The sequence below is a fragment of the Brassica napus genome, chromosome A3 (assembly GCF_020379485.1).
Source record: "Brassica napus cultivar Da-Ae chromosome A3, Da-Ae, whole genome shotgun sequence".
NCBI lineage: Eukaryota > Viridiplantae > Streptophyta > Magnoliopsida > Brassicales > Brassicaceae > Brassica > Brassica napus.
Window position 1 is genome coordinate 24,570,531 of NC_063436.1, and position 13,663 is coordinate 24,584,193.

The window sequence follows — 13,663 nt, forward strand, 5'->3', positions numbered from 1 at the left end:
CATTTGCTCCCACACCTGCCTCGTGTAGGAACACTCGAAAAACAAATGGTCTCTTGACTCAGTAGCAGATTTACAGAGTAGACAGGTTGAGAGTATATAATGTGGATAGAATAGTAAAACAAGATTAACAGAATTATATAATGTGGATAGTTCAAGACTCAAGAAGTGTTGAGAAAAACATGTTCTTGCACAAGAATGATAAAACAGAAAACATAGTATACAAAGAAAAAGGAGACAAATCTGAATAGTTCAACAAATATACGCAACTGTTAACTTCTTTCAACTCATGATCTTGTAATCTGTGTGATATCCTAACATGTCATGTACACAGCTTCCATCATCTCTGGGTCTTCAGGATATACCCTCACTACATGTCTTCTGGTAAGGATCAGTGTCTGGCAACTTGGCAAGGCTGGTACCATTCGTATATTTTACGATGATTCGGCTCAGCTCGGTACTTAATTCATATAACTGGCCTAAACTGTACCACCCTTCCGATCTCCACGTCTACCTAGGATATCCACAAGGACAGCAGAAATTAATTAGGTTTCACTAAATATAGCATTTTACTTAAATTCATTAAAAGAAAGAAGCCCAAAATATAACAACATACACAAAATGTTTTGTGTTTTATTAAAAGCCATCTGAACGATCAAATGGTAGACGGAAAGCAGAAAGCAAATGATGTTATTAAAGAAAAAAGTCAGGTAAAAGATAAAACATTTGCCAAAGTCTTCAAAGACGGATCTGATCCACGAACATAGAAGTCATGTACTCCTTAATTTTTCCTTGGGGATCGGTGTAACCTTCATATCCATTGTAGCAGACGTGGATCATGCGTGCAAGATCAATGACTGCCTTAAGAACACAGTGTCGCACACCAGTTTTTGTCAAGAACTCTTCATTTATTATCTTCTCAGCCTCTCCAACCATTTTATTAAGCTCCCTAAAAGCTTCATTTTCGGAAACTCCATATTGCTTCATATAACAGCTGACAGCATTGGTGACGTATCCTCTACTAATGTCATCCTAATTAAAATAGTGTATGTGTAAATCGGGATGCTAGATAGAACAAGAAAGTATACATACCCAATATGTGAAGAAATGGTCTACGCATATGTACCTGGAAACCAGTTATATCATCCATAAGACGACCTTTGACACATAAAGATTGGACGAGTTTTGGTCTGGACTTTAGCCATTCAAAAGCTTCTTTTGCAGCCATCTTTCCCATAGACATGTATCGACTTGCCAAAGTCGCATACACTGCGACTTCCACCTCACCAACCTCCATGTACTCCTCAAAGCTAGGCACGTGATAAACTAGGCCCCACTTTGCGAGATCAAAGTTGGCTTTCACATGTGTCTTGAACTGCATGCTCAATAATATAAGATCTGCGTTACGTTACAACACTAAATGTAGTTTTCTAAAGTTATTTTGAAATAATGATATACCCATGACCTTTCTTTTCCTTGAAATATAATCCTGCGAGTTCAGTTGAAAGTTATTCCAAAGCCATATGACAGTATATTGATATACTACTAATAATAAAAAGATGAGCCCTTTGTCTTGGGGAGATAGTGATGCAATTTGGCAACCAAAGGCAATGACTAATGTTCTGGAAAAACAAATGTACGAGGAATATTTGGTGTGTGTGGTGTTTGTGGCTTAACTTAATTACTGCTAGTTACAAATATGAATATGTTTGTTTGTATTATTAATATATCATCAAATAAAATATTTTCTCTCTAGCTCTCTTACTCTAGGTCTTTTCATTTTCTAGTAATAAATTTATGATTTATTTTGTTTTGCACAAATAGGAAGAGAAAAAACAGGAAAACAACGATTAATAGCATGTGGAGATATTATGATCTCCGAAAGGATATTTGAGTATTCGAGAAAAAAAGGAGAGACAAAATGAATAAATGAATAAATGAAAAAATGTGAATTTGTATTTCCTTAAGCTTTTATGAAAACCGTGATTTTTCCCATAACAAGTTAAACAATATTCCTATCTTATCAATTTCTACATGGATGTAATTTATTAAATGCAAGATATATTTTATTTTAAATTTTAGAGTTAGACTTAAATTTTGTAAAATTATATATCCACATATATCTCCTACAGGCTACAAATAATGTTTTATGTAACATAAATTAAGGATAAAACTGGAATCATGAAAATTGTTGATACTATATATTTTTAAGAATAACATGTCACATCACAGTATTTTTCAAAATTGTTTTTAATTGACAAATTAGCATTATTATTAAGGAAAAATAATTAGTCAGATTAGTTTAGTTTCTTAAGCGTATTACCCTTGATTGTTATATGCATGCTTATGTCCACGACTTAATCATACCAATAAAGAAGATAGTTTGATTGCTTTACCACTTCCTTTGAGGCGCTCACGTTGTATGATCTTCCTTGTGGCCCAAGTTCTCTTTCAAACTCTTCGAAAGTATCTATCATAAAGTTCAACACGAATTTCAAATAATCAGGCTGTTTATCCATGGTATGCTCGTGAGCCCACCTGTACAACATCTTCAGCATCATCATCATCATCATCACTATAATCATTAATTGTTTACTTAATTTTTTATACCTTTCCAAGCTATTAGCGAGGCCTTCAGCTTCCGGAAGAGATGCATATCTGTCAAATGTGTCATCTAGAATCACTAAAATTGTGAAGTACTTAACCATTATAATCCTTGCACGTGATAATTGTGGCTCAAAGCACATCGCTTGTACAAAGAAATGATTTTCGACGATTCTGTGTCTAAAGTAAGGTGGTAGCTTGGATTCAAACTCTAGATCGTTGTACCATCTTGCATCCAAAGTTATAGGTATTTGATTAGAATAGTTTCTGTAAAGAATTTTAATTCAAGTCCATATAAATACCATTAATGTGAAGATATGTTACATACTCTGCAAGGATTTTGAGTTCGTGAAGGTATTGGAGCTGTACTAACTTGAAACTGATTTTAGCGAATTTGAGTAGCATCTCGTCATGATCTTTTTCTTGTTCAAAGAATGAGATATATTCCACTAGGAATAACATCTCCATATTCCAGTGCTGAGGTAGAGTAAGAGCATTTCGAATACGTACTGAGAGATGAGGAGGGCACGTTCCATCAGCAGCCAGTGACTCCAAGTGTCTAGATGTAAATATCAATGCTTCGTCCATTATATAATCTTTTGTCGTCCGCAAATAAGCAGCTTCATACAAGCTCAACATACCCTTGGCATCTCCGACAAGAGATTCTTTGAAATTTCCGCTGTTCTTTGTGAATCTCCTGAATACATCTATTAATCAAAATGGATCAATTTGTTACACTTTAAATAGTTATAGACAACAAACACTTCTATGAGTAGAATCAAAAGCCTAGCTAGGTAAGAGTCTCATTTACCGGAAGATATATGGTGACCGTATCTCCTAAAAACCCAGAAGATGATGGACACTGTGTACAAGTCATTTTCACCTTCTATCATCTCCTCTTTCTTTTCGAAACCTTCTTTTATAGTCTCATCTATCTCGTCCTCAAAGTGATGTGCAAGGCCAAGGCTCACCAACAAATATATCATAAGAATTCTCTTCTTTGCTGAATCGATCCCTTGGTAAGACATGAGCGCCTTCTTCACTTTTGGCTTTAGTACATCGATTTCTTTCCTAAGCGCATTAATTTCCTAAAAGTAAAACATGCACGCATGTGTTCACCTTCTCTAATCAGTGTCCGCCATCAGCTTAGAGCCTCTAAATCCCTTATATATTAAAAGAGAAACATTGTAATAAATGCATTCACACTATAATAGACATGTGACAGCTTCACAATGATTTGATAATAAATATATATGCTAATGCGTTCACATTATCTACTTTACGTTTTTTAATATAATACTCACATACATGGTTTCAATAAAACTATGGATTTTTCGGTTGAAATAAAATAGATAACGAATCAAAAGCCAAACTATATATATATTATTTTTATTGTTTACGGATAAAGTTTAGCAAAATATTCATAAATTTTGAATCGATTCGTTATCCGTTTTGATTTGAACCAAAAAATCTGGATATCCGTAACTCTATTAAACAAATCAAATACTAAAATATAATATCCAAAAAAGAAGCAAATCACAAATACCAAATTTTTTAGGAACATATATCTAATTCGATTTGTTATATGCATATATATACATATATGTAAAGAATTATATATATATACGTTATATATATTATACTTTATATCAGTTTTACAATATTTTTATGAATTAAATTTATTATATTAAGTACTAGAATTTAAAAAGTTAAATAATGTTTTATTTTTTGTAATAAAATGTTATTATTAAAATTTTCAATTATTTTTATAACTTTATTTACGGATCAAATCGGATATTCTTTAAAAATTCTAAAACATTTCGGATATCCTAGTCACCGTATATCTAGGTGGCTAAAGATTGAATCGACACGAATGCTTCCAAATACCCAGATATTCGATATGTTTCTACCCCTATTGACGGATACAATTTTATTTTCTTTATATGAAAAATGACTAATGTCAAGGCTTTTTTATTTTAAATTAATTTAAATTTTATCTTTTATGTATTATTTTGAACAAAAATGTTATTTAATATTAATTAACAATATCTTTATATATTTGCCAACTATTTTTATATACTTTTTACATACACATACATGTGCATCTTGATGTGAGCACTTTGTAACTAAGTATTCACCACAACTGGAGAATCTAATTTTTTAAAGTTGAAATATTTTTTGCTTAATGCTTCTTTCACTATCGACCAAATTGTAGTGAAATAATTTGTCTTAATAATTTTCTTTTCTTTTTCTTAAACTATTATATATTTAGAAACTATAATATGAAATTATTTGTTGGACTATCTAAAATTCATAACTTGAAAATAAACAAATAATATTAATTTTTGGTTTTTATCGAAAAAAACCCAAAAAATTAAACATTTTAACCAATAAACTAAAATAAATATTAATTTAAAATAATAGTTATATTTTAGAAGATTAAAAACCAAAAAAAAAACTTAAAACCGAACCAATATCCAGATTAAACAGATTTAATATATTTTTATTAAAAATGACGAAACTAATAATCACATTTCGCGCAATGCGCGGATTATTACCTAGTCATACTAGTACTTTAGGGGCCACAAGCAAAAAGATACGAGAGATCTTAATCTAAAATTGCTAAATAAGTAAAATTCTATTTAAGAGTCTTAAAACACTAAAAATATCCTTAAATCTATACTATTAAAGCATGATCATATTGTCCTTTTTACTTTAGTATGTTCTTTTCTTTACTAACATTGCATGTTTTATTAAAGGCAATCAAGTAATATTAATAACCATCTATATTGGATCTTTTTTTTGGATCCAGCCCACATCAGATCTCTCTTGGGCCATTTGGGCCAATTAAGGAATCAAATCTAATTCTTACATTTTTTTTTCATTTGGCTCATTGTGTACAAGTTCAAATAATTTTTTTTCAACTATCCTTAATCTTTTTTTTTTCTTAATATAATTTAAGCATTCATAAAAAAATTGAACTTTTTCACTGAAAAGTATAAATCTTTATTAAAAGTATATAATTTTTTATTAAAATATTAACCAGATAATAAAATTAATTTATCAGAGTTATACTAACTTAATTCATTAAAGAAATAATGTTTAATTTTTTTAACATAAATAGTCATTTAAAATGAAATACGATAAATAAAGATAAAAAGTTTAAGTATTTTATAAAATAAAACACAAATATATGAAAATATGACATTTACTAAATATTTGTCAATTAAAAAAAATAAATAAATAAATCTGCGCTTTGAAAGCGCGGATCAAAATCTAGTATATGATTAAGGTTTAATCTAGTTCTAAATTAAAGAAAAGATTAAAGCTAAGAAGTGAAGAAATATGAGTGAGTTAGGTCTACCAATTGTTGTAGCAAAATTAGCGCTTGCTTGTCTGAATAACTAAGTAAATTTTATAAAGTAGCTGGGGGCACATGCCATCCCCCCCTCCCCATGACTCTATAGACCCGCCCATGGATATACACCAGCCAGCAGTGGCGAAGCCACATGCACCTACTATTTTTTCAATTTTTGTTATTTTGTTACGTAAAATAAAAGAAGCTTATTAATTAGAAAACTATTTTTTATTACATCAAATGTTTAATATATTTTATGTACCCATAAAATTCGCCTATTAACGTAACCAGGTATATTATATACATACTTACGGAGACATCGACAGAAATAGTGTGGAACTGATCAGTCCATGGAGAAGGTAGCAATTCCTTAAACGTGCGATTGCTTTCGTGATCATCACGAGTCATGGTAGTAGTTGCCTTCAAACGAACAAACTTTGGAGGCTTAGTGGGAACCGACATCAGCGGAAAGCAAGAGAGTTTGTTTACTGGAAACAAGTTGTGATTCGGAGAAGAAAGAAAGACTTGAGATCCATGTTTTGGCACAAAAACTGCTATGGATTTCATTTTCACTACCATTGATATGTAACACATGTTCATTATCAAATTTATAGGCACGGGGTATTTGTTCACCCGACCACAAATCCATGATTCTCACATAAGACAGTATAGCATATGTAAATAAAATTTATTTAAACAAAAATAGTACGCTTTGAAAAAGAAAAAAAACAAGAACAAAAAACAAAATAGTATGCATATGATCGTATGATTAAGGCACTTCGGACAACACCAACAGAAGGTACGTGACATACGGTGTTACATGCACAAATAAAAGAATATATCACATATGTCAGTATGCATGCACAAACAGACAAACTGGGACATGCATACTACAGATGTGATACTGACTGACACATCACATGTTAAACCGAAATATGCCCTCTGATTAATTGTCAGACAAAAAATCCCTACAAATATCCCTTAAGAACTGTACAAAAAATAAGTTTAATAGTACTCTATAAAAGAAATACTGCAAATAGAGTACACTACTAACTTTTTTATAACGATATAAAACTAATGAAAATCTATGTTTTACATTTCAGTATAATATCAATCATCATTAGTCCGTCAAAGATTATGAAGTTGCAATGCACAGATATGCTTTTGTAAAATGTTAAAATGTTATATTGTTCTTACAGATAACAGATATACAACATAGATACCAAAAGAAAACAGAAATCTTTTCTCTTGGGTCAAAACAAAACAGAAATCTATAATGCAAAGTCACTCGTACATTAATAGAGTCAAGAGACGGGTAACAAAAACGAGCACGAGTTGCAGAAAAAGTTTAAATGGGGAACACAACAGAAGTTGGAAAGACAATAAGAGGGTATTTGCGACATGCCTCTATACCAGCTGCCTCGGCTAGATCAAGCTTATCAACTCCATAAGGTCCGACCTGGACTCTCCAGTCAAACCGTTTCACAAGGTTTGCTACTGTCACTTCAACCAATACCAATGCCAATCTGATTCCAGGACATAGTCTTCTACCTGATCCAAAGGGAATAAATTTATAATCTTGTCCTTGAAAATCCAAAGATGAATTTAAATGTCTCTCTGGCTTAAATTCTTCTGCATCTGGTCCCCATGTTGCTTTATCTCGTTGGATTGCCCACGCATTAATCATCACCTGTATTGGAATTTTTTACAAAGTTATTAGTTTTAACATTAATTTTGTCAAAAAATATTAGTATTAATATTTGGGTATATGGTTTTATAAGACCTAATATAGGACGATAATATCTTGCTTCTGTATTTACAATTATTTTTAAAGACTAAAATATTATACTACTGTATTAGTTTACATTAAGAAAATATACACCTTATAATATTATTTGAAAAATATATACGCAAAACGTGTACTTTTTTTTTGTCATTTGTGTTACAGTTTTCATGGTGGTCCGGTGAATTATGTTTGATAAAAAGTTTCTATGTTTTCTTCTTTTAAAAGTATATAGTATAATAATTTCGCATGAAACGCAACACATACATAAAGATGTTACCTGTGTGCCTGCAGCAATATCATATCCTCTTAATCTGACATCTTCGCTTAATAGTCGGGGGACTATTATTGAAAGTGGCGGATGTAAACGAAGTGTCTCCTTGACTATAGCATTTAAGTAGTTCATCTTCTCAACATCGTCCTCGTTTACATATGAATTATGCGCTGAAACGGAACAAATCTCGTCTCGAAGCTTCTTCACACATTCTGGATGTCTCACAAGCTCTGTCAATGTCCATTCAAGTAGTGACGAAGTTGTTGCCGTTCCCCCTATGAACATGTCCTTGAAAAAGGATAAAAATGTTGATTTTAAACAGTGGTTTTAACTGATTCATTCATAATATTACATGATAAAATATTTAAATGTGTCTTACCAAAATGATTAATTTTATGTCGCTTCTATCAAAAACGAAGGGCGTCGTCTGCTCTCTTTGAATCGATAACAACCTATCAACAAAACCTGATTTTTTCTTATCTACATCTAAATCATGTTCTTGCACCACCTTTTCCAGAAAGTCATCGAATGTTTTACTTACTTCTTCTGCTTTACCGTCCAATCTGCGTATCCAATCTATCCATGCCAAACTAGGAATGTATTCCGCTACAGGGAATGTGCCAAATACCCGAGAAAACGTCCTCACTACGGTCTTGATATCCACTGTGCCTTCGTCACTACTATATTTTCTTCCCAAGGCAACTTTACTCATTACATCGCTTGTTAGGGTGATAAAAAATTGGCTAAGGTTTACTGTAGAAGAAGATGAACTTGCTTGCTCCAACTTTTCCATCAGAATATTAATCTCTTCTTCTCTCTCTTTGTGAAAGGACCGAACCATTTTGTTGGTCAGAAGATGCACTATGCATAAACTCTGCATCCAAATCAGTTTAAAGGCGACATTAGGATATACCATTAATAGGTTATTTCTACGTATTCTATATAAAATTAAAAATCTATAATTTAATGTTTGATAAAATAATAAAACGATCTATAAATAAAATTTATTGATTCCAAGCTATCCCAATTCAATATATAACATAATTTGATAACATGATAAATTTTAGAATTTTTTTTGCTAAGAAAAATGTGGTTTCTCTTCTTTACCGTAAATCCAACCATTATAAATAGTCTCTCTCAGTAATAATTGAAACCGAGTGGCGAAGTGAATATTAGACACTCCTTTATCACTATGCCAACAGCTTGTTGGTAATTTAAGAATATTTATACGTAAATATATGATCTCATTAAAATTATAAATACATAATTGATACTCCCTCTTTTTCAAAAATATGCATATTTTAGATTTTTCATACTCAATCTGTATTATTTTAGTTAGTGTTTAAGGTTTTTACACAAAGATTAAGAAAGTACAAAATTTTATGTAGTTTATCTTGATTACATAAAAGTAACATTAAATAAAATTAGTTTAACCAATAAAAAAAATACAATATTTTATAATTGGTCACAACTTTTTAATTTTTTAATGACATTAAATTTTATCTAGAATAATGAGAACATCACATAATATGAAAAAAAAAATTAAAATCCCTAAATACCACTTAAAGTGATACAGAGGGAGTACATATTAAGAAAACTCATTAAAATTTGATCGTGAATGCATTGTTTTTGTGAATAACAATTTTCCATAACTTTTAGCCAATAGAAATCCAATAAACACCATTAATTTTTTTGAAACTTAGAGTTTTTCATTAAATAATACATTGAAATAAAAATGTATCTTTTTGAAACAATATTTTTTCTAGCATATGGATCTTTTTAAAACGGAGGAAGTATTTTTAAATTATATATAATATTATATAATTAATATTCACAATGAATTTTATCTCAGTATTCTTAAAAATTTAAAATATTTTGATAATATTTTATTATATTATATTAAAAACTCCTTTATATTATCAAGTGCATATTTGTATACACCAAATTATTATAAAAATAATATAAAGACTAAATTTAATTTTCATATAAGCCGTGAAAACAATTGTCTTTTTATTTTCTTAAAATATATTATAAACTCTGTAAATATACAAGCTTGTAAATTAATAATTCTGTAATTTATTATACTATTATATTCTTAACATTATTATTTATAGATTTTTTAGATGATATGGATAACAAAGAACAATTTATGACTTGTGAGAATTCTCGATGTGGATATATTCGTTCGTTGGCCACATTAGATTATGTGACAAGAAAAACTGACTTTTTAGTTTCTAATTTTTTTTTCTGATTATAAATTTAGTTTCTATAGATAACATATATTAGATTAAGTTTAGACATTAAATTTTACGGTTATCAGAAAAGAATTAGAAAAGTGAAAACCTTCATATTCCTCCAATATTCGCCATAGGGGGCAAAGACAATATCTCGCCCACCTCTCACAACTTTCTCCATAGCTTTGGTTATAGGGCGGTTGGCGAATATACGATCGTGTGTTTTCATAACGTCATGAGCTACTTCAGCAGAGGAGACCACAAGGACGGGGACACGGCCAAAATGAAGGAGCATGAGTGGCCCATAGCGGAGGCTAAGGGAACGAAAGGAGCGGTGAGGGGAGAGACTAAGCTGGTGGAAGTTTCCGATGATGGGAAGCCGCCACGGAGACGGTGGTGGGTTAAGTTTGGTGGTGGTTGTTCGTTTAAGGAGTCGCTTTAGGAAGAGAAAGGCCAATAAGGTTGCTAGACATAGAGAAATTAAGAACATCTCCATTTCTTATTTTGAAAGTTGGTTTCAATCAGAAGTCTTGTTTATAAGTGTTTATTGAAGGTTATTAGTGATTTGTGCATCTGATCGTGCTCACGACTCTATTTTATAGGGGGAGGATCCCATACCTGGCATATAATATTGTTGTACTAACAAAACTTTTGGATAGCACTTATATTTTTGTACGTAAAGAGAACAAAGCAGGACATGAATATATTGCATTAGTTTCTATATAAAACAGAGAAATAGTTAACTAAGAAAAAAACAGAGAAATATATTGATATATCACTATCACCTAAGATTTATTGCGTGATATTCGTCACGACGCCAAATAAAAAAACATGTTTTAATTATTCTATATATTTTTCAAATTTTTAATTATTTTATAATATCTCTATAATATTATTTGAAAAGTCAGTTTCTTATGTGTCACGCTCGCATTAACTCTCACGCTGGTTTATTACACTTGCACCTTTAATGAATTAAAATATTATTAGTGATTTCCATTTTTATTATTATTAGTGATTTCAATTAATAACAATTATCTATTTTTTTTTAAATAAAACTGTGATTAACTTTTAATGTAATTTTTATTTTTATTAAAACACATAAATAATAAAAATAATAAATTTATAAAATATAAACATAGACATTTATATAAAAACGAATTTAGTTTTTTTATTCTTTATGTTTCCTACAACAAAATTAAAAAATTCGAATAATTTTAAAAATTTATATTTATAAATATATATAAAAATAACTTCAGAAAAATTAAAATATGATAATTCAGATATATTTTTCTAAAAGATAATAATACATTTATTATAAATATGTTTTGATCTAATAATTAATAAAAAAAAAATTGGAACAACATAAATGATTATTTAATAGAAGTCAGTTTTTTATATGTCGAACTCAGATTAACTCTCATCGTGATTTATTAAATTTACACCATTGATGAACTAAAAATATTATTAGTGTTTTTTTTTTATTATTAGTGATTTCCATTAATAACAATTATCTATGTTTCCTTTTTCTTACTAAAACTGTGATTAACTTTTAATGTAATTTTTATTTTTATAAAAACACATAAATAATAAAATGAATTTTTTCATAAAATCTAAACATAGACATTTATGTAAAAACGAATTTAGTTTTTTTTATTATTATTTATGTTTCCTACAACAAAAGTAAAAAATTCAATAACTTTTAAAAATTTATACTTATAAATATATAAAAAAACTTCACAAAAACTTAACAATATAATAATTCAGATATATTTTTCTAAAAGATAATAATATTTTTATTATAAATATCTTTTGATCTAATAATTAATAAGAAAATAATTTGGAACAGCATAAATGATTATTTAATTTCTTATTTTTCCAAAAAATATTATATCTTATGATTATTTTAAAACCAAATAAATCTTTTATAATGTGAGGCTACAACAATATAAATAGTATTTTATTATTTATCATTATATTTTTGATTGAATGATTAGAATTTTCATGACAAATTTTATTAACATTTCAATTTTTTTAATTTTATGGAAAACAGCATATAGCAAATTATACACAATCTTACAAAATATATTTTTCATCCTAAGATAAAAGTAACAAGATGAGCTTATTTTTGTTTAACCAAAAACATTTGTGATCAGAAAATCGATACAATTCAATATACTAAATTATGAAAAATCAAATCAAACAATTATTAAGATGTAGTTTGTAGTAGTGTTCTGTTGTATGAATTTTCAAAATATTACAAGTTATGTTTATTAATGAAATTCTGATTTAATATTTATGTTTCCTATTTCCTAAAACAATAGATACACATTTATACGTAAAACACCAATATATTTATAAATATAATAAAATGAACTTAACTACATGAAATTAAGAAAATAATAGTCCAATTTTAATATAATTAAAAAACCATTTTTTAATTTAAAATAATAGATATAATTTAACACAAAAAAATATATTTGAAACTATACAAAATATTTTATGTGAAATCATATATCCAATTTTTTTTGACAGCATCATATATCCAATTAAGATGAGAACATAATAATACATTATAAACTGACTTTTCAAATAATATTATAGAGATTAAAATTAACTTAAAATTTATTAACAAAGAATTTTCTTTTATCAATTTTTTTAATTCAATCATTACGTAAATGTTTGTATCCGTGCATGAGCACGGAAAAATCACCTAATATACTATTATATGTCTATAGATAAATTCATAATATATTATAATTTAATATTTTGTAATTCGTATAAAACTTATAACTGAAAAGTTGAAAAATTAAACTAGTTAATTTACCAAAATAAAAACATTAACACGAAATTTTCCACACACAAAAACTAATATAATAGTTGTTGATTTATTTTAAGAACAACACTAGAAAATTTATCGCTTTAAGTGACTTTTTTTTTGTCAACTCGCTTTAGTGATTTAAGAATTCATAGTATCAGAAAGATATTAGTATATAAATTATTGACTAAAATCTAGATATTGAAGATATCAAAAAGATATTTCTAGATTGGGAGGTTATCAAGTGTTGCCACTGAGTTGTTTTCTTACTTAGAGAGTTGTTTTATTTAATTTTGGGTTTTGCTAATATTATATAGTCTGGAGATAGTAAAAGAGTTATTTATGTACAGATCAGGTAAATTATGTTGATTTAAATAGAAACTGAAATAACGCTTCCAATCATTTTGGTAGTTATTTCTGATGAAGTTAAAAATACTTAAATAGGTTTGCTCAAAGTCAGGAAATTGTGTTTTTGATACTGAATCGCAAATGTTTACAGAAATGTATGCCAAATTTTATGAGACGACCTTTTGTTATCCTTTTCTGATAATCAACGAATACCGATTTAAAATTCATACTGATCTTCAAAACATATAAA

At 28.7% G+C, this 13,663-nt stretch overlaps 2 protein-coding genes across 9 annotated transcripts; both read right to left on the minus strand.

Moving 5' to 3' along the window:
- Positions 1–108: 108 nt before the first annotated feature.
- LOC106440408 (putative terpenoid synthase 7) lies at positions 109–6,693 on the minus strand. Of its 8 annotated transcripts, none has more exons than XM_048777223.1 (9): positions 6,272–6,684; positions 3,413–3,689; positions 2,930–3,308; positions 2,608–2,829; positions 2,394–2,535; positions 1,463–1,486; positions 1,124–1,372; positions 807–1,029; positions 109–507 (listed from the first exon to the last, which is right to left on the minus strand). In XM_048777223.1, exons 1-9 carry the CDS (start codon positions 6,557–6,559, stop codon positions 464–466), a joined length of 1,848 nt encoding a protein of 615 aa, XP_048633180.1. In that variant the 5' UTR covers positions 6,560–6,684; the 3' UTR covers positions 109–463. The 8 variants fall into 8 exon arrangements, 6 of the variants coding, with proteins under 6 accessions (XP_048633180.1, XP_048633181.1, XP_048633177.1 ...); XM_048777224.1 differs by having other exon boundaries at positions 109–511; positions 6,272–6,683; XM_048777220.1 differs by having other exon boundaries at positions 722–1,029; positions 6,272–6,682.
- Positions 6,694–7,216: 523 nt separating this feature from the next.
- Positions 7,217–11,165, minus strand: LOC106444476 (cytochrome P450 71A16). Its single transcript, XM_022717709.2, has 4 exons — positions 10,360–11,165; positions 8,396–8,890; positions 8,023–8,304; positions 7,217–7,649 (listed from the first exon to the last, which is right to left on the minus strand). The coding sequence occupies exons 1-4, from the start codon at positions 10,744–10,746 to the stop codon at positions 7,308–7,310; spliced, it is 1,506 nt and encodes a 501-aa protein (XP_022573430.2). The 5' UTR covers positions 10,747–11,165; the 3' UTR covers positions 7,217–7,307.
- Positions 11,166–13,663: the final 2,498 nt, after the last annotated feature.